Raw genomic sequence first — 21,775 nt, forward strand, 5'->3', positions numbered from 1 at the left:
TAACGGGGATATGTCTCAGTCAGGCAGCATTATACACATGGACGTACATTGTGATGATGATGATGATGATGTTGTACCTGCTGCTGCTGCCTTTGCTGAGTTGTCAAGTGAAGCGGCTGATGATGACGATGTGTCTGTGGATGTCACCTGGGTGCCTGCTCGAAGAGCAGAAGAAGAGGGGGAAAGTTCAGATGGGGAGACAGAGAGGAGGAGGAGACGAGTTGGAAGCAGGGGGAGGAGGTCATCGCAAGGAGCTAGTGGCGCAGTCAGACAGCATGTAGATTCGGCACCCGGGGTCAGCCAGACAGCACGCCAATCAACGCAAGCTGTTGCCACCACCAGAATGCCGTCCTTGCAAAGCTCAGCAGTGTGGCATTTTTTTTGTGTGTCTGCCTCTGATATCAGCGATGCCATTTGTAACCTGTGCCAAAAGAAACTGAGTCGTGGGAAGTCCAACACCCACCTAGGTACAACTGCTTTGCGAAGGCACATGATCTCACATCACAAACGCCTATGGGATCAACACATGAGTAAAAGCAGCACACAAACTGAAAGCCACCATCCTCCTCCTGGTCCAGCATCTTCAGCCACGTCAACCACTGCTGTCCTCCATGCCCCCTATCAACAACCCGCCCCTCCGCCTCTCACCTTCAGCAGTTCCTGCTCACCTGCCCACAGTCAGGTGTCTGTCAAGGAAATGTTTGAGCGTAAGAAGCCAATCTCACAGAGTCACCCCCTTGCCCGGCGTCTGACAGCTGTCTTGTCGGAACTCTTAGCCCGCCAGCTTTTACCATACAAGCTGGTGGAGTCTGAGGCCTTCAAAAAATTTGTCGCTATTGGGACACCGCAGTGGAAGGTACCCGGCCGAAATTATTTTTCACAAAAGGCAATCCCCAACCTGTACTCTATTGTGGAAAAGGAAATCATGTCCCGTCTGGCACACAGTGTTGGGGCAAGGGTCCATCTGACCACTGATAGCTGGTCTGCAAAGCACGGTCAGGGCAGGTATATAACTTACACTGCGCATTGGGTAAACCTGCTGGCGGCTGCCAAGCATGGAATGCGTGGCTCTGCTGCAGAGGAGTTGGTGACACCGCCACGACTTGCAGGCAGGCCTGCTGCCACCTCCTCTACTCCTCCTACTCCATCCTCTTTGCTAACCTCCTCGGCTGAGTCCTCTTCTGCTGTTGCGTCTTGCTCCACACCAACTGCACCCCCCCAGCTCCCCAGGGGCTATTCCACATGCCGGATACGACAGTGTCACGCTGTCTTGGGGTTGACTTGCCTGAAAGCAGAGAGTCACACCGGACCAGCACTACTGTCCGCCCTGAACGCACAGGTGGATCAGTGGCTGACCCCGCACCAACTGGAGATCGGCAAAGTGGTGTGTGACAACGGCAGCAATTTGTTGGCGGCATTGAATTTGGGCAAGTTGACACATGTGCCGTGCATGGCACATGTGTTGAATCTGATTGTGCAACGTTTTGTGCAGAAGTACCCAGGCTTACAGGACGTCCTCAAGCAGGCCAGGAAGGTGTGTGGCCATTTCAGGCGTTCCTACACGGCCATGGCGCACTTTGCAGATATTCAGCGGCGAAACAACATGCCAGTGAGGCGCTTGATTTGCGACAGCCCGACACGTTGGAATTCAACACTGCTAATGTTCGACCGCCTGCTCCAACAAGAAAAAGCGGTCAACGAGTATTTGTATGACCGGGGTGCTAGGACAGCCTCTGCGGAGCTGGGTATTTTTTTGCCACGTTACTGGACGCTCATGCGCAATGCCTGTAGGCTCATGCGTCCTTTTGAGGAGGTGACAAACCTAGTGAGTCGCACCGAAGGCACCATCAGCGACATCATCCCATATGTTTTTTTCCTGGAGCGTGCCCTGCGAAGAGTGCTGGATCAGGCCATAGATGAGCGTGAAGAGGAAGAGGAAGAGTTGTGGTCACCATCACCACCACCAGAAACAGCCTTACCATCGATTGCTGGACCTGCGGCAACACTGGAAGAGGAGTGTGAGGAAGAGGAGTCAGAGGAGGAATGTGGCTTTGAGGAGGAGGAACACCAACCACAGCAGGCATCCCAGGGTGCTCGTTGTCACCTATCTGGTACCCGTGGTGTTGTACGTGGCTGGGGGGAAGAACACACCTTCAATGACATCAGTGAGGACGAGGAATTGGACATGAGTAGCTCGGCATCCAACCTTGTGCAAATGGGGTCTTTCATGCTGTCATGCCTGTTGAGGGACCCTCGTATAAAAAGACTGAAGGAGAACGACCTGTACTGGGTGGCCACGCTACTAGACCCCCGGTATAAGCAGAAAGTCTGTGATATGTTACCCAATTACCGGCAGTCGCAAAGGATGCAGCAGCTACAAAATAAGTTAAAAAGTATGCTTTACACAGCATATAAGGGTGATGTCACAGCACAACGGGAATCCAACAGGGGAAGAGGTGAAAGTAATCCTCCTCCTACCACCACAACCACGCCGGCAAGGACAGGACGCTTTACAGACGTCTTGTTGATGGAGGACATGCGGAGCTTTTTTAGTCCTATGCATCGCCACAGCCCTTCGGGGTCCACCCTCAGAGAACGACTCGACCGACAGGTAGCAGACTACCTTGCCTTAACTGCAGATATCGACACTCTGAGGAGCGATGAACCCCTTGACTACTGGGTGTGCAGGCTTGACCTGTGGCCTGAGCTATCCCAATTTGCCATTGAACTTCTGGCCTGCCCCGCTTCAAGTGTGCTGTCAGAAAGGACCTTCAGCGCAGCAGGAGGTATTGTCACTGAGAAGAGAAGTCGCCTAGGTCAAAAAAGTCTTGATTACCTCACGTTTATTAAGATGAATGAGGCATGGATCCCGAAGGGACTGACAGTGGGGGATGCATTTGACTAAAAAAGGCCTGGTGATGACTGAGATGCCTTGGCCTAAAAATGGTCCACACGCTGCTGTATATAATCATTCTCTGCATGCCGGATGACTTACGTGACGTCTCCGCCACCAACTACGGTTCAAGCCGCAATTTTTTAGTGCACTTTCTGCCTTGAAACCTCAATTTTTCAGGCCGCTGCTACAGCAGCGGCTGCAACAATACCTGCTTTTTCATGCATGTGTGAATGCCTAATTTTTCTGGCCTCTGGTGCTACACTGTGGCTGCAAAAAAACAAAAAACAAAAAAAAAAGGCACATACATGTGTCAATTCCCCTTCGTGATCGTTACCTTGTCGTGGTGAAGGGGCTTGCGTATCACAATGAAGCGATCACCTCTAGGATTGTGTTGGCACACCCCAGATGATAAGGTCGTTGCTTCATTGTGTACAGACCAAAAGCAATCCGCAGGATAATTTTTCATAGAAAAAACATTCATTTTCTTTCATTCTTTCTGCGGAGCTGGGTATTTTTTGGCTGCGTTACTGAATGCTCATGAACAATGGCTGTAGGCTCATGCGTCCTTTTGCGGAGGTGACAACCCTGGTGGTCAGTCGAACCCAAGGCAACATCATCGACCTCATCCCATATGCGTTTTTTCTGGAGCGTGCCCTGCGAAGAGTACTGGATCAGGCTGTAGATGAGCATGAAGAGGAAGAGTTGTGGTCCCCATCACCACCAGAAGCAGCCTTGTCGTTGTCAATTGCTGGACCTGTGGCAATGCAGAGAGAGGAGTCTGAAGAAGAGAAGTCAGAGGAGGATGTTGGCTTTGAGGAGGTGGAATACCAGCCACAGCAGGCGTCCCAGGGGGCTTGTTGTCACCTTTCGGGGACCCTTGGTGTTGTACGTGGCTGGGTGGAGGAAGAGACCTTCAATGATGTCAGTGAGGACAAGGAACGGGACATGGCTAGCTTGGTATCCAACCTTGTGCAAATGGGGAGTTTGCGGTTGTGCAAATGGACTGACTGACTGTTAAACGGGGAGTTTGGTCTGTCAGAGTTTGGTCTGTCACTGTGAAGCGGGCGACGGGCGTAACCCTTACACTACTTGACCGATAAAACATCATACCTGATCGTATTCACACACTGGATGTTTTAGTGCTGGTTTACACTGCCGCTACCACTAAAGTAGCGTCGCTTCCAGTGCGACTTTGGCGCGACTTAGCGCGACTTTGGCGCGACCTCATCGCGAGGCGACTTTTTATTTGGCCAATCACAATATCATGTTTTGTGACCGTCACCTAATTTCCTTTTCCTGTTTTTTGTTTTACATATTTCCCCATGTGTGCAGTGTTGTCTGTGTCATAGCTCAACTGATAGGCATGTTTGCCTTGGCATATCATATTTCAGCTTGCCAGAAAGAAAAAAAGACAGCTGGAAAGACACTGCATTAGTTTTCTACTAAAAATTATAAGAAAAATGCTGTTTTTTTGGGGTTCTGGACATACTACAGAGCTGAAACTTGACAGGTACACTTTTTAGACCCCCCAGACACTAAATACAAAAAATGACATGCCTGCCTAAAAAAATGCCCGATAAATGCCTGCAAGAAAAAAAGCCAGCCGCAGAGAAGCCATATTCCTGAAAATATAAGAAAAATGCTGTTTTTTAGGGGTTCTGGACATGCTACAGAGCTGAAACCTGACAGGTACACTTTTTAGACCCCCCAGACACTAAATACAAAAAATGACATGCCTGCCTAAAAAAATGCCCGCTAAATGCCTGCAAGAGAAAAAGCCAGCCGCAGAGAAGCCGTATTCATGAAAATATAAGAAAAATGCTGTTTTTTAGGGGTTCTGGACATGCTACAGAGCTGAAACTTGACAGGTACACTTTTTAGACCCCCCAGACACTAAATACAAAAAATGACATGCCTGCCTAAAAAAATGCCCGATAAATGCCTGCAAGAGAAAAAGCCAGCCGCAGAGAAGCCGTATTCCTGAAAATATAATAAAAATGCTGTTTTTTAGGGGTTCTGGACATGCTACAGAGCTGATACTTGACAGGTACACTTTTTAGACCCCCCAGACACTGAATACAAAAAATGACATGCCTGCCTAAAAAAATGCCCGCTAAATGCCTGCAAGAAAAAAAGCCAGCTGCAGAGAAGCCATATTCCTGAAAATATAAGAAAAAATGCTGTTTTTTAGGGGTTCTGGACATGCTACAGAGCTGAAACTTGACAGGTACACTTTTTAGACCCCCCAGACACTAAATACAAAAAATGACATGCCTGCCTAAAAAAATGCCCGCTAAATGCCTGCAAGAGAAAAAGCCAGCCGCAGAGAAGCCGTATTCCTGAAAATATAAGAAAAATGCTGTTTTTTAGGGGTTCTGGACATGCTACAGAGCTGAAACTTGACAGGTACACTTTTTAGACCCCCCAGACACTAAATACAAAAAATGACATGCCTGCCTAAAAAAATGCCCGCTAAATGCCTGCAAGAGAAAAAGCCAGCCGCAGAGAAGCCGTATTCCTGAAAATATAAGAAAAATGCTGTTTTTTAGGGGTTCTGGACATGCTACAGAGCTGAAACTTGACAGGTACACTTTTTAGACCCCCCAGACACTAAATACAAAAAATGACATGCCTGCCTAAAAAAATGCCCGCTAAATGCCTGCAAGAGAAAAAGCCAGCTGCAGAGAAGCCGTATTCCTGAAAATATAAGAAAAATGCTGTTTTTTAGGGGTTCTGGACATGCTACAGAGCTGAAACTTGACAGGTACACTTTTTAGACCCCCCAGACACTAAATACAAAAAATGACATGCCTGCCTAAAAAAATGCCCGCTAAATGCCTGCAAGAGAAAAAGCCAGCCGCAGAGAAGCCGTATTCCTGAAAATATAAGAAAAATGCTGTTTTTTAGGGGTTCTGGACATGCTACAGAGCTGAAACTTGACAGGTCCACTGTTTAGACCCCCCAGACACTGAATACAAAAAATGACATGCCTGCCTAAAAAAATGCCCGCTAAATGCCTGCAAGAAAAAAAGCCAGCCGCAGAGAAGCCGTATTCCTGAAAATATAAGAAAAATGCTGTTTTTTAGGGGTTCTGGACATGCTACAGAGCTGAAACTTGACAGGTACACTTTTTAGACCCCCCCAGATGCTAAATCCAAAGAAATTTTTTATTTTTATTTTTTTAATTTTTCCAATAATTGGCTCTCTATCAAAAAATTATAATTTTTAAGAACTTTTTTTTGCGTGATCCCTCTCCGGCATGCCACAGTCCAGGTGTTAGTCCCCTTGAAACAACTTTTCCATCACTATTGTGGCCAGAAAGAGTCCCTGTGTGTTTTAAAATTCGCCTGCCTATTGAAGTCTATGGCGGTTCACCCGGTTCGCCGGTTCGCGAACATTTGCCGATGTTCGCGTTCGCCGTTCGCGAACGGCGAATTTTAGGTTCGCGACATCACTATCCCTGAGTCCACAGTATCATAGTTTTATTATTTGATGGTCCTACCAGTAGTTTTTTTTACACTTGTAATAGGATGACAACACTGTTTGTTCTGCAGTTAAATTGTACATTAGTGTCACCCTGTAGACAGGGTAGTCTTAGGTAGACATGTAGCTTTAAATGGACCTTTAGTGGGAGAAAAATAAAGTTCAGCTCCAGCTGGGCCTTGAGATCAGCTGATCTCAATAATACACATAAGAAATTGATTTTAGGCAGCTTAGCATTTGGTTAAGGACACAACTACTTTTGGTATGCCAACCAATATTTCCATCAAGTCACTGGAGTTGCGATGGGGGCAAGGTTCGCTCCCAGTGTGGCCAATATTTTTTTGGCCCACTGGGAGGAAGAGGCGGTTTTCAACAACAAACCCAAGCAACTGATTTGTTACAGACGGTGTATTGATGATGTGTTTTTGATTTGGCAGGGAAATGAACCTACGTTAAGAGAGTTTATGTCTAAACTAGATCGAAACAACAAGAATATTACCCTCACATGGCATGTAGTTTTGGAGAAAGTGACATTTCTAGATACAGAAATTTATAGGAAAGGTGGTACTTTATGCACTAGGATTTTTTTCAAAACCCACAGATGGGAATAGTTTTATATCCCTGGACAGTTGTCATCATAGGTCTTGGCTCCTCAATATCCCTAAGGGGCAGTTTATTGTCCTCAGGAGATACTGTACAGAAGATGAGTTTATTAGGCAATCCAATATTTTGGAAAAAAGGTTTCTTTAGAAGGGTCACGACCAGTTTGCTATTAAACAGGATATAGATAAGGTCAAAAACTTGGACAGAAATATTCTTATTTAAGATAAATAAAGAGTAGAGGAAGAGAGTAACACAGGGGACTAATTTAGAATTATTTTAGACTTCAATGTGCAAAGCAAAAAAGTTGAGAATATTATTATTAGATATTGGGGTATCCTGCTAAAAGAAAGAGTACTAGGTCAAGTGTTACCCGCACAGTATTCTTATATTAATCTTTTTAGCCTTTTAACCCCATGGAAGAGACAATAATTTTGGCAATAAAATAGTTACTTTTTCAAAAACAATTTTTAAAATATTCTGTTAAGTCCGGTGAGCCCTGTCTTATGTGCGCATCTGCAGTGTACATGCAATGGTACTCACGTGGGGGTACAGTGGGAAGTGTATGTTGCGGCGTAGTTGACTGATGCTGCTTCCACACCAATCCTCGAACACATGGAGATTCACCTGACCAGAAAACTGCAAAACAATCATTTGTTAGTGATATTCTACATAGGTTAACCTGCATGTGGACTCCATATCATCCTGCAGGGGGCGGTGTTGGAGAGCACCCTGTTAATATTGTCCCTGGGTTTTTGCAGGATTTAGCTTACAAATCGTCTCCCGAGTCCACAAATAACGTACATCTGAAAAAACTTTTTTTTTTTTTTTTTTAGAATAGAGTAGGGAATGGCTACTATGGGGCCCCAATAGTCTCGAGACCCAGCAAGAAGTGAGAGATCTCACAATTCTAATAAAAAAGCTGAAATTTTTTGAAACATGTAACCATAAACATATAACAATAAGAAATATTAAAGGTATAACATAGATTCAAATCCAGCAGGAATGGTGGGAACCCCTGATAATGGGCACAGCAGGCTTACAGAACTGGGAACTCAGTGTAGGGATGGCGGGAACCTCATATAATAGGCGTAGTGCAGGGATGAAGAAAACCCCTCATAATGGGCACAGCAGGTGTTTAGAGTTGGGAACTTAAAGTAGAAGTAGAAGAAACTGTCAAGGGCGTTAAAGAAAACTTGTAAAAAATGTAATGTTTCGCACTTTGCTAGTTGCTGAATAGTTTTCTTTTTTCAGTTTTTTTCCTTTACTCTCCACTGCCTGTCTTAGGGTGACAAAGTTCACTTTCATGGATGTATCTATGGAAAGGCAGCATTGTCACGACATCACTTCCGAATGCGGCTTTGATCGATCTTCTCTTCAGCGGCCGTGCAGGTAAGGTTCCTGGGTCTCCCGGTGGGATGGGAGACCCGGGTGAGCCGCGGAAGGCAGCGGGAGGGGGGGATGTCCCCTCCGGCTCCTTGTAATGACAGCCGAGCGGCTTCTAAGCCGCATCGGTTGTCATTACAAGACAGCCGTCCGTCGGCCATGGACGCCGGTACCGGGGGAATGCCTCTAGCTGCAGGCATCACTCCGGTACATGTACTTTCCTGAAATATCGGCAATATCGGTCATCTTGGTGGCCGATTCCGATATATCGGGGAAAGTGCATATCGACCCCCAAAATATCGGCTTTGCCGATAATCAGTCGATCCCTACTAGGTACAGCCGCCAGCCTTATTCACTATAATGACAGGTCGCCTGTGGCTGTAGCTATTCGCAGCTCTCTGCACAGCTAGCGATTACCTGCAGTGATCGCTGCTGGATGCACACCCTGCGGTAATCGCTGCTGGATGCAAACAGAGTGCAGAGATACAGATAGCATTAAAAACCTGACCGAGATTAAAACCTTTCCCGACTCCGATTCTCCTTTTAAAGCTCCAAGAAGCTGTTATTAGCATTTTTTTTTGCTCCTATAAGATAATAGTGTTATCCAATGTGTACATGAATATGTTTTTTGAGCTTCAGCGTCTAGGAGCAGAAAAAAAATTGTTTTTGTAGAGTTTTTTGGAGTGTTTGCTGAATGTTTCTAAACCCTTCTAAAACCCTACTACAAGTACTAATACTAACAGCTTTTTTGAGCTTTTTTTCTCTATTGATGTGCAGTGAAAATGCTAATAAAATGACAACACTCCTATTAAACTTGCGTTTTTTTTTTTTTTGAGCTAATATAAAACGCTAGTGTGCATGGAGTCTAAAGCTGTAATTGATCAATCACAGTCAGTCTTGGGGATCTTTTAGATTGGCTTTCTAATCAGGTCTGCCTGTCAGTTTTTCAGGACCTGGTGGAAACTCGATTCGAATCTATGGGCAGGTGGATTTAAACAGATGTATGTACGTTTACATCTGCCAACCTCAGAATCCTTTTTAAATGAGTTTTCCTGGACCTCAATGTGATGGATCAGCTGTAGCCTGATGTAAATAGACATTAGGACCGCAATTGTTTGCTGTCAAAATTAGAGTTGCCACCTCATCCCTTTAAACCAGGACACATATTAATTACACAGGTTCTGGGGCTAATATAATGCACATAAGGCACTAAGGGAGTTTAATTACCACCTTAATCAGCCTCAGAACCTGTGTTATTAATGTGTGTCCTGGTTTAAAGGAATGAGGTGGCAACCCTAGTCAAAATGCTGACAAAAACTGAACTGGCATGGATGTCACGAAAGTGACATCCATCCCATTCTGCCTCAGCATGGGAATCTGTTCACGGATCCCCTGCAGAACGGAGTGGAGCATGCTTGTGAAAGGAACCTTACAATTCAATTTGCTGAGAAAAATATACATAACAAAAAGGTAACATGGGCCACTTTGTATTGTGTAGTGTAAATGCATTTCCCTTAAAAGGATAGGTGGAGATTTTGTGGCGATAAGAAAAAATGGCATGCTGGCAAAGGGTTGTAATTGGAGACAAAATTGGGGCCCCATAGTAGCCAATCCTGAGATCTGTTTCCATAAAGAGGATTAATGCGGCTTCATAGAGAAAGTATTGTGTAGAAGAGATAATGCTTCCCCTCCCATCTATACCCATCTGATGGACTGCAAATAATACCTGAACCTTCTCCTCTGCCCCCTCCTCATCCCACTCCTAGGATAGCTCAATGTGACAATACATAGCATAGATGATAAAGTACGGCTCTGGCACAAGTGATGAGAGAAGGTCTGCCTGCAACTCAGCCAAGATCTAAAGCCATTTATTGAAATCCAAGTTACGCTTTAACAATGAATCCAGGAAAAAAAGCAGTTGACACACTGTTAAACTCTGCAAATGTAACTTTATTGTTCCAGACAAAGCTCCCTATGATTAAACCCAGTTTTATGGGTGAAATGCGTCAGTGCAGAAGGTCCCAGGTTGGCACTCTGTGTTCGCTTGTCCAGAAAAGTTTGAAGTTACACCTAATGAGTGCCATCTGCATTTGTTCCCTGGATTCACTGGCAGTTCAGGGCATAGAACAAGCTGCTTCCTGAATTATGGCACTCTTACTGCCCGGAGGGTAACCTGATATTATGGACTTGCGAGCTGCAAACACATTTTATCATTGAGAAGCTTTAACGTGTTCATGTCATTTCAAAAGCTGGTTTTAGTTGTTTTAAAACTGCAGCTTTCATTTAAAAAAAAAAAAAAAAACACCAATTACATAGGCATTACATGTAGTTTATTTTTGAATATATTATACAAAATATAAACCATATGGTCAAACTTTTTGGACACCTGACCATTACACCTAAATGAGCTTGTTGGACATTGGCATTATAATAAAGTCCAACCCCTCCCTTTCCTCTGCAGCTATAACATCCTCTACTCTTCTTTTTTTTTTTATCATTTTTTTATCTATTTAAAGCAAAACTTAACTCATAATCAACATTAATTATTTTTAATCCTTATACTGCTAGCATTAATAAATAGATAGGAAAGTATATCATATTTACTCGTTTTAAACAAAGGTTTATATTTTATCAGTTACTTTCTGGTTTTCACGCCTAGGCAAATTATGTCATAAATCCCAGGAGTCTTCAGGAGAGGATGAGTTTTCTCAGCTAAGCACACCCTTCTGCCTGCATGCCTGAGCTAAGGGCAGATGGATTCCTACATGATTCATCTGCCCTTACTCAAGATAGCCACAACCAGAAATGCTGGGAGGTGGTTATTCAAAGTGAAGTCTCAGCAAAATAAAGCAAGGCCACATGGATGGATGGGCCAGTTTGGATTGAATAATAAAGATTAATTAAATTGTGTTTTTGGTTTGTGGTGGCCAGATGCTTTGTAGTTCCACTTTAGGAGTTCCACCAGAGCAAGAAAAAGCAATCCCCAATCACATAACATACAGAAAGAATCATAACAGATAAAATGAAAAAAGACAAGAAAGCAGCTAACAGAGTTATATAGTCTGATCATAATTGACTCAGTGGTATGTGAAACAACAACGTGATGTTTGGTAAAACTTCTTACTTTTTTAAATTATAGAAGGTGAGAAAACCCAATGGGCTTAAAACAGGGAAATATGACCTAAAGTAAGTAAAAGGGGAGTAGCACCACTCTAAGGGATCATGGGAGACTCTTCCACTCTTCTTGGAAGACTTTCTATAAGATTTTGGAGGGGGTCTTTGGCCCATTTATGAAGTCAGGAATGATATAAGATGAGAAGACCTGGCTCACAATTGGTGTTCCAATTCATCTCAGAGATGATCAGTAGGGTTGGGATCAGGGCTTTGTGCAGGCTACTCGTGTTCCTTCACACCACACTGGTCAAGCCATGTCTATAGGGAGCCGTCTGCACACAGAAGTGTAGTCACAGAAAAGGGCCTTCCCCAAATTGTTACCACAAAGCTCAAAGCACACAATTGTGTAAAATGTCTTTGTACGCTGAAGAATAAACAGAAACCTTCAATGCAAACTCCTGAACTCTCAACGGGTGCACAAATACAAACACTCAACAACATTTAGCAACTGTCAACATATTATGCCTTTGTTATGCAATACAGCTACAGTAATACATTACAGTTTATCCATTCGTCATCATGGTATAGAAAATATCACACCACGTATTATAATCTTTCAGTGTTTAATTGGACAGTGAAATGGTCAGATTTGCCAGTACCTCTGCTCTCCAGGGAACAGAAAGGTTCCAGGAAGCCTCTTCACGCACCTGTGGGAATAAGGAGAAAACATTACAATCTTCTGTACTAATCAGCAATTTGAAAAATTTTGTACACTTCTTCAATACTATCTTGCCAAAAATACAAAAACAAACACTGTAAGGGCTCTTTCAGACACTACAGTGGGTACGGAAAGTATTCAGACCCCCTTAAATTTGGACTCTTTGTTATATTGCAGCCATTTGCTAAAATCATTTAAGTTCATTCTTCTTCCTCATGAATGTACACATAGCACCCCATACTGACAGAAAAACACAGAATTGTTGACATTGTTGCAGATTTATTAAAAAAGAAAAACTGAAATATCACAGAGGTGTGTGTCCACCTCTGCAGAGACACCATTGCACCCACACAGACAGCAAGGGTTCTTCTATGTGGCACAGTGGCAGAGGACAGGCTTTTCCACCCAGGCTGTAGCTACTTTCTAAAGACAATGAACAGTAAAACTTTGAACATCTTTTGTTTTTAATGTAACTGTAATGTGCTTAACTAACCTAATCTGAAGGCTCAAAGGACAGTCACATCTGCCCATTACTCTTGCAGAATCTGCTACATGTCGATTGTGATGTAGTGTTTCTGTCTGCCAGCATGATTTTGTTAAACTGGACATACATGGATTGCAGCCAAAAATTACCTCCCATCCAACATCCCTCAATTGAAAGATCGAAGGAACCAGGTGGAAAATTGTTGGCTGAACAGCATCCAATTAGATTCAAGCACTATTTGGGTATTTTCATACCTGGAGGGGCCTGTTATCAATTTACAATAGCCACAGTGGGAGATTTCCTATTCAGGAAAAATCTATATGTGTATAGTCAGTATTAGTCACCTTGGATTAAAATTGAGTTCCAGTTGTTTTTGTGTTTATTAACCACTTAAGCCCCGGAGGATTTGGCTGCTAAAAGACCAGGGGGTATTTTGCGATTCGGCACTGCGTGACTTTAACGGACAATTGCGCGGTCGTGCGACACTGTACCTAAACTAATTTGACGTCCTTTTTTTTCCCACAAACAGAGCTTTCTTTTGGTGGTATTTGATCACCTGTGCGATTTTTTGATCACGGGCTATAAACAAAAAAAGAGCGTCAATTTTGCAAAAATAACAATATTTTTCACATTTTTTTATATGAAATTCCCCCCCCAAAAAAAAGTAAAAATCAAAATTTTTTAACATTTTCGGCCAATTTGTTTTATGCTACATATGTTTGGTAAAAAAAATCGCAAAAAGCGTATTTTGATTGGTTTGCGCAAAAGTTATCGCGTTTACTAAGGGAAAGATTTTTGTCATTTTTGTTGTTTTTTTTTTTAACGTGTAATGGCGGCGATCTGCGATTTTTTTTTTTTGCAGTACTGCGACATTGCAGCGGACAGATCGGACCCTTGACTGACATTTTTGACACTTTTGGGGTTACCAGTGACATTTCTGCAGTAATCAGTGCTATACATATGCACTATTACTGTAAAATTACACTGGCAGTGAAGGGGTTAACTTTATTTGAGAGGGAGGGGCTGTGTATGTCCCTAGGGGCGTGATTCTAACTGTGATTGGCTGTGGCTTGAGCTGTAGGAACACTGATCAATGGTCCTACATAGTAGAACCGTATGATCAGTGTTTCTACACAGGGGAGAATGACAGGCAGCTTGTTTACACAAGCTGCCTGCCTTTCTCCCTCTCCCCCCGACGATCGCAGAGTGACCGGCGGACATCGGGTCCGCCGGTCACACGCGCGGGGGGGTCCGTGACCTCGCGGGAGCGGGAGCGCGCCTCAGGCCGCACGCGCTCGCTCCCCAGAGCCTCACAGGCTAGTGACGTTTATTTACGTCACTTTGACTGTGAGGGGCTGACCGCCGCAGTATATCTAATTGCGGCGGTCGGCAAGCGGTTAAAAGTCAGCAGCTACAAAACGTGTAGCTGCTAATTTTTATTAAACATACACTCACCTGTCCCAAGATCCAGTAATGTTGCCGCCCGAACCCCCCAATTCTCTCCCTCTCCTTTCCTTAGCGCCGGCATTACAAATGTGGGCACCCAACTGTGACAGCTTGCGGCTTAACAGCCGGGTGTGCACTGCACATGCGTGAGACCTCCTCAATGGCAATTTTCTGGAGCCTGTGATGTGTTCCAGAAGATTGCAGGGGGAGAGGAGAACTTTCCGCTCGGATCGCCTAGGCTGTCTGAGTGGAAGTGGAAGTGGGAGTGGGTACCTGTCAAAACTAGGTACCTGCCCCCCCCCCAAAAAAAAAAAAAACATACCAAATGTGGCATAGGAGGGGGGGCAGTGCTTAAAGCGGAGCTTCCCCTTTTGAGTGGAGCTCTGCTTTAAGGCCTCTTTCATTCAGGCTGGACTCACAGGTTTTCTCAGCAGGGGATCAGTGGACAGATCCCCTGCTGTGCAGAGGGGGTGAATGACAGGTCTGTGTCCACAAATTTATAACGAGCAGATATGGACACAACCCGCTCTGCTCTATGGGCAGTCAGATGTAAATGGACCTTCTGTCCATTTACACCTGACTGCCATCTGATCCAATTCAACCAGACAGAGGGGAATAGATCCCCTTCTGCTTGTTTTTGCCGCATTGGATTGAGGTATTTGGGTGTAAATGGACACAAGTCAGTGTACATCCAACTACCCATTGAGGAGAATGGAGGGTCCGATTGGGTCCTCCTGAAAAACGGAAAGGTGGACCCGATCAGACCTATCATGTAAAAGGGACCCTACTGAAAAGACTGAATGCTGCATGCAGCTAGAAGATCTTATCCGTGCAGTCCCTCAGCAGGAATGCTATTCACCATCCATGAGATACAAATGATACAAATGATTCTCATATTTTAAGGGTCATCACAGGGTACATATAAAGATGTAAAAGTCACATAAAAAAAGAGTTACATATTATAGGGATAACTCAAAATGTGTGTACTCAGTGATAATATTGTGCAGTTTGGCGTGGAGTATGGCTGCCTTGTTCACTTATAGTATAGGGCAACGCCTTTACTACATACTAGAGTGCTTTAGTATTGTGTTCTTTATGTCTTTTTGTAACAAATCTTATTTAATCTGTTGGGAAAAGTCTTGCAGCCACCATTCCTATAAGACGTGCAAATAAAAAAAACAGGATCAACTTAATGTGTTATAAAACTGAACTTCAGGGAAAATAAAAATGTTTGTTTATGCCTAGGCTTCCGCAGACTCCATTTGCACTGTGAGACTGGCTGCTGCAGCCAGACCAGACCATTAATTTCAACAAAAAGTTTCCCATAAGATTATAAGTGCATTTAGAGTATTTTATTTATATTATTTACCTCTAAGGAATCTTTCACACTGGCTGGGGGTTGGTAAAAACAGACGGCTGAGCCAAAGTTTTGCCTCCCACCGCTTTCCCACAAGAATTGTAACATTACAGCCTGTACACATGGTGTGCCTGCAATACTTTGCTTAGCGGCTGCAGCAATTTTAACTCTGCCAGTAGCCTATCACACTCGCCCATTGAGATCAAATACTTGCCTCACAGTAATGAAAGAAAAAAGTAAAAAAAGGAGGTGGCAATAGCGCCTCTTGAATCCTGGCAGCCGCTTCTATGCCGCCCTCTGAAAAACAACCACCATGGATCAGTTTTCAGAGGGCAGTAACCCTAAAAAGTCTCCCTTGTGTAGATACCTAAAAGCCCTGAGATTGCTTCTGGGTGCCAGCCTCTTTGATGTGATGTCAGCAGCTCCAGCTGACCCTATAGCCTCTGTACTGTGACCAGTGTACTCTACGTGTGTGCCACTCAGGTTCGATTAAAAGGGGATGTACAAGTGAGTACCTCTGCATCTGCTGCTAAGAGTGCCAGCCAGGGATGGACCCCGTCCTGGCTCCTGTAGTGGCTCAGAGCAAAAAGGGTGACCCCCGTTGCCGCACATCTGTTGTGCGTCTGACCGGGCTGTGCGACTCAGCGTTGTGCGTCTGACCGGGCTGTGAGATTGTGAGTGTTGGGTGACTGACCGGTGTCAAGTGAGTGGAGTGGAATACCAGAGGGTGAGAAGGTAGCGTTAGGAAGCCAGGAAATAGCCACATAGGATAGACTTAAATCGCTGAATCCCCATTAGATTAGATAGTAGGTACAATGCCCGGCGGGTGTGGAGATGCGACTCGGTGTACATCTTGTGATATGTATGCGTTCCTCGGTCATGCGATCGAGGGCGAATACAAATGCGCAAAATGTGAGCACGTTGCTTCCCTGGAAGCTCAGGTCCTGAATCTAGGGAAGCAGCTGGCAACACTGAGACGAATGTCCATACCGGAGGAGAGCCAGGATTGTACCAATCAGGTGCAGACAGGGGCCTGCACAGAGGTGGGCGGAGTATCGGAGGTGCAGGCATCAGAGCAGAGCAGAGGGGTGACAGTTAGGAGGGGTAGAAGGGGACAAGTCAAGGAGGCTGATCCTGGGCTGGAGCACCCCAATAGATGCGCCCCGTTGTGTGATGTTGGGGAAACCAGTCAGGGACCAGCATTGCTGGAGCAGAGCGACGCCCCTAGCTGCCAGGGGACGAACTCCTCCAGTGAGGCCGGGAGAAAGGGAAAGGAAAGACAGGTGCTGGTGGTAGGGGACTCAATTATTAGAAGGACAGACAGCGTAATCTGTGACAAAGACCGTGTGCGCCGAACAGTCTGTTGTTTGCCGGGCGCTCGGGTTCGGCACATCGCGGATCGGGTGAACAGATTATTGGGTGGGGCTGGGGAAGACCCAGCTGTCATGGTACACGTGGGTACCAATGACATAGGCAGAGGAAGACGGAGAGTCCTAAACGATTTCAGGGACTTAGGCGCTAAGTTGAGGACTAGGACCTCCAAGGTAGTATTTTCCGAAATGCTACCGGTACCTCGAGCCACACCAGAGAGGCAGCGGGAGATTAGGGAAGTTAACGAGTGGCTGAGGAGCTGGTGTAGTAAGGAGGGTTTCGGGTTCCTGGAGAACTGGGCCGACTTCTCAGTCGGTCACCGGCTCTTTGGTAGGGACGGATTGCACCTAAATGGGGTGGGTGCAGCCGTACTGGGTGAGAGGATGGCCAAAAAGTTAGAGGGGCTTTTAAACTAGGGAATGGGGGGGAGGGTACAGATGTAGAATTAGCCAGTGGAAAGCAAGTTTCAGAGGGCAGAAATGGGGGCATTAGCGGTAGGGTGTTCGGAGCCCCTATACCCAGGGTGGGTACGGGGAAAAATCAAGAGAGCAGCCTAAAAACATCAAAATTACGAGGCTTATATACCAATGCCAGAAGCCTGGCCAACAAGATGGGAGAGCTGGAGCTGCTGATGTTTGAGGAGGACTTAGATTTTGTGGGGATAACTGAGACTTGGTTTGACAGCTCTCATGACTGGATGGCGACCATTCAGGGGTATTCCCTTTATCGCAGAGATAGAGAGGGTAAAAAAGGGGGAGGGGTATGTTTGTATATTAAGAACAGTATACAGGTAAATATGAGGGATGATATTAATAATGGAGCTATGGACGAGGCAGAATCCCTATGGGTAGAGCTTCAAAGGAAAGGCACAGTGGGGAAGGTAATATTGGGCGTATGCTATAGGCCCCCCAACCAGAGGGAGGAGGGTGAGGCGGACCTCATGTTACAGATAGGATTTGCAGCAAGGATGGGAAATGTCATTATAATGGGGGACTTTAATTATCCTGATATAGACTGGGCAGAAGGAACCGCGCATTCAGCCAAGGCTCGGCAGTTCCTAAATGTTTTGCAGGACAATTTCATGGGTCAGATGGTGAATGCACCGACAAGAAACAATGCGGTACTTGACCTACTGATTACCAACAATACAGACCTGCTCACGGATATAGAAATACGGGAAAACTTAGGGAACAGTGACCATAGGTCAATTGGTTTCAGTATTAATTACAGTAATAGGAAACACAAGGGTAATATAAGGACACTGAATTTCAAAAGAGCCAATTTCCCTAAACTGCGCTCGCTGCTAGAAAATATCAAATGGGATAGAACCCTGGGAACAAAGAACACGGAGGAAAAATGGGAGTGCTTCAAGAGCATACTTAACAAGGGGGTGGGCCAGTGCATTCCACAGGGAAATAAATTTAAAAGAGCAAAACTAAACCCTGGGTGGCTAAACTCCAACATAAAAATGTATATTAGAGCTAAAGAAAAGGCCTTCAAAAAATACAAGACTGAGGGGTCATTGGCAGCATTTAAGCATTACAAAGAGTGTAATAAGAAATGTAAAGATGAAATCAGGGCGGCTAAAATGGAACACGAGAGACATATAGCGGAGGAGAGTAAAAAGAACCCCAAGAAATTCTTTAAGTATATAAACAGTAAGAAAGCGAGGCCAGAACACATTGGCCCCATAAAAGATGATAAAGGAAAAATGGCCACTGAGGACAGAGAAAAGGCGGAAGTGTTAAATAATTTCTTCTCTTCAGTCTTCACAAAGGAATCGGGGGGCTACACGAACCCCGCTTGTAAGGCCGAACTAAATAATACACCTCAGGAAGTGCCGCCATGGCTAACAGAGGATAGACTTAGAGCTAAATTAGAGAAACTTAACATAAATAAATCCCCGGGACCGGATGGCTTGCACCCAAGGGTTCTAAATGAGCTCAGTCAGGTGATTGCCAGACCATTATTCTTGATCTTTAAGGATAGTTTACAGACAGGTATGGTGCCAGCTGATTGGAAAAAAGCCAACGTGGTACCAATATTTAAAAAGGGGCCGAGATATATCCCGGGTAACTATAGGCCGGTCAGCCTAACATCAGTAGTCTGCAAAATTTTGGAGGGGATGATAAGGGACCACATACAAGACTTTAGTAATGAAAACGGTATTATAAGTAGTAATCAGCATGGATTCATGAAAAATCGTTCATGCCAAACCAATCTATTAACCTTCTACGATGAAGTGAGCAGCCACTTAGATAAAGGTAAGCCTGTGGATGTGGTGTATCTGGACTTTGCAAAGGCCTTTGACACCGTTCCCCACAAACGCTTACTGTACAAACTAAGGAAGGTAGGTATGGACCATAAGGTGAGTACCTGGATAGAGAACTGGCTCCAGGGGAGAGTACAGAGGGTGGTGATTAATGGGGAGTACTCGGATTGGGCAGGTGTGGAAAGTGGGGTCCCCCAGGGTTCTGTCCTGGGACCAATCCTGTTTAATTTATTCATAAATGATCTAGAGGAGGGGATATCTAGTACAATCTCAGTATTTGCAGATGATACTAAATTAGGCATGCCAATATCTTCTATGCAGGATGTGGAAATCTTGCAAGCAGACCTGAACAAAATAACGGGGTGGGCAACTACATGGCAGATGAGATTTAATGTAGAAAAATGTAAAGTAATGAACTTGGGGGCCAGAAACCAGAAAGCAAGCTACTCACTAGGGGGGGAACCTCTGGGTGAGTCTAGGATGGAAAGGGACCTGGGGGTACTGGTAGACAACAGGCTTGGAAGTGGCATGCAATGCCAAGCCGCTGCAAGCAAAGCCAACAGAATACTGGGTTGTATAAAAAAGGGGATTCACTCCAGAAATAAAGAGATTATTCTTCCACTCTACAAGACTCTGGTCCGGCCACATCTGGAGTATGCTGTCCAGTTCTGGGCACCCGTCCTCAGGAAGGATGTGCTGGAACTGGAGAAAGTCCAGAGAAGGGCAACAAAAATAATTAGGGGAATGGAGGACATCGGCTATGAGGAAAGACTACAAGCACTGAACCTATTCTCTCTGGAGAAGAGACGCTTGAGGGGGGATATGATATCAATGTACAAATACTGTACTGGCGACCCTAGCATAAGGAACAAACTATTTAGAGTAAGGGAATACAATAAGACACGTGGCCACTCACTAAAACTAGAGGAAAGGCGGTTTAACCTTAAAGTGCGTAAGGGGTTCTTCACTGTAAGAGCGGTAAGGATGTGGAATTCTCTTCCGCAAGCAGTCGTATCAGCGGGGAGCATTGATAGTTTCAAAAAACTATTGGATGGACACCTTAAAGACCACAACATACAGGGGTATACAATGTACGGTTAAAAGCAAACACACACACATAGGTTGAACTGGATGGACTTGTGTCTTTTTTCAGCCTCACTAACTATGTAACTATGTAACTATGTAACATCTGAAATATCCTAGGGAGGTGAGTGGAGTGGCAATCTCAGCCTGGACTTTGACCAGGCCACACCCCCAACGCGTTTTGCTCTGCCCCCTGGAGCTTAGTTAATCTATAGCGTCTGTAGTCTGTATACTCCATAGTTGTCAATACCCACCTTCCCTTCTCTCCAATCCATCTGAGTCATTGTATGTGACATCATATAGGGTGGATGGGATTGGAGGGTCAATGGCGATCAGTGCCCCAGAAGATTGTGTCACCAACACTTCCTTGCTCTGTGAAATTACCGCCCTACTGTCCTCTGTCCTGTTGAACTACCTGACCTCCACCCTGCTGACCTCTGTCCTCTGCCCTGCTGACCTACTTGAACTCTGCTTTGCTGAACCCTTTATACTGCCCTGCTGTTCTCTGCCCTGTTGGCCCCTGGGCACTACCCTGCTGACCTCCACCCTGTTGACCCCTTAAAGGGTAAGTTGCATATTACATATTTCCTTGTTTAAAGTTGTCTAATTGTCTCACAATATGTAAGAATGCCTCCAAGCCTTGGCTAAGGGGCTATACAGGACACTTAGTTGACTCATGTTATAGGATTGTGATTGTAAACTGAGGAATGTTCCATTTTCCTTAGAAAGCAATTTTGCTCCTGTGGGGTTTTGTGTGACAATTTCCTTACATTCAAGTCCTCTATATCAGCCTTTTTCAACCAGGGTGTCTTGAGGTTTCTTCAGGGGGTACCTTAGCAAAATGTAAAAAAAATTTCCAAAAATTGTATACAAGCCGGTGTGTGGATGAAAGTTGCTTTTTAGTTACACTAAGTCACAGCTTTCCATTGTGCACCATTACAAAGTTCTGGCTGCTGGAGTCCTAATGATCAATGGCGTTATCAGTTAAAAAGGAAGATGTCAGTCCCCTGCATAGCATCCTTGTTTGACCCACCCTTACCCCTCTCCATCAGCGTTGCGATCACATTAGCTGACTGATGGAGAAAAGAAACATTGAATACTAGTATGTACCAGTTAGCAAAAGTGTATTTGCTTTGGAATAATAAATTACCTCTAACGTTGGGTATCCTACTTGGACTTGTGGATGTTGCTGCATTATGTAAAACTATTGGAAATTTTTTACATTTTAGAATGGGGTGCCTCGAGACTGACCATCATTTTTAAAGGGTTCCTTGAAATTATCCAAAATTTTTAAAGAGTGCCTTGACTGAAAAAAGATTGAGAAACACTTCTCTATATAACACACACACAACTTATAATACGTGTCTCAAATCAAAGCTTGCAATCACATATGTGTCTGTGGTCACCTGTGCCATGCCATCATGGGAGGTGCCCATGGCAGAAACAGCATCTTTAGTTAAGTATTATTGTTATATTTTCTTTATCTTCATCTGTATCTGTCATTACTTCTAACACATGTTATGCTTATAAGTATTTGCGTGATTTATCTTTGCAAATATCCAATA

The 21,775-nt window shown here is 44.7% G+C and overlaps 1 protein-coding gene across 1 annotated transcript in view; it reads right to left on the reverse strand.

The window, feature by feature from the left end:
• Positions 1–21,775, reverse strand: part of B4GALNT3 (beta-1,4-N-acetyl-galactosaminyltransferase 3) — a 143,423-nt gene that overhangs the window by 54,084 nt on the left and 67,564 nt on the right. Inside the window, exons 3-4 of the mRNA XM_082255454.1 lie at positions 12,139–12,186; positions 7,523–7,618 (exon numbers count right to left, since the gene is read on the reverse strand). Of these exons, the coding sequence (XP_082111580.1) occupies positions 7,523–7,618; positions 12,139–12,186 (144 nt within the window). The remainder of the gene's footprint in view (positions 1–7,522; positions 7,619–12,138; positions 12,187–21,775) is intronic.

This window comes from Pelophylax lessonae (assembly GCF_965119305.1).
Source record: "Pelophylax lessonae genome assembly, chromosome: 4".
In the NCBI taxonomy this organism is placed as follows: domain Eukaryota; kingdom Metazoa; phylum Chordata; class Amphibia; order Anura; family Ranidae; genus Pelophylax; species Pelophylax lessonae.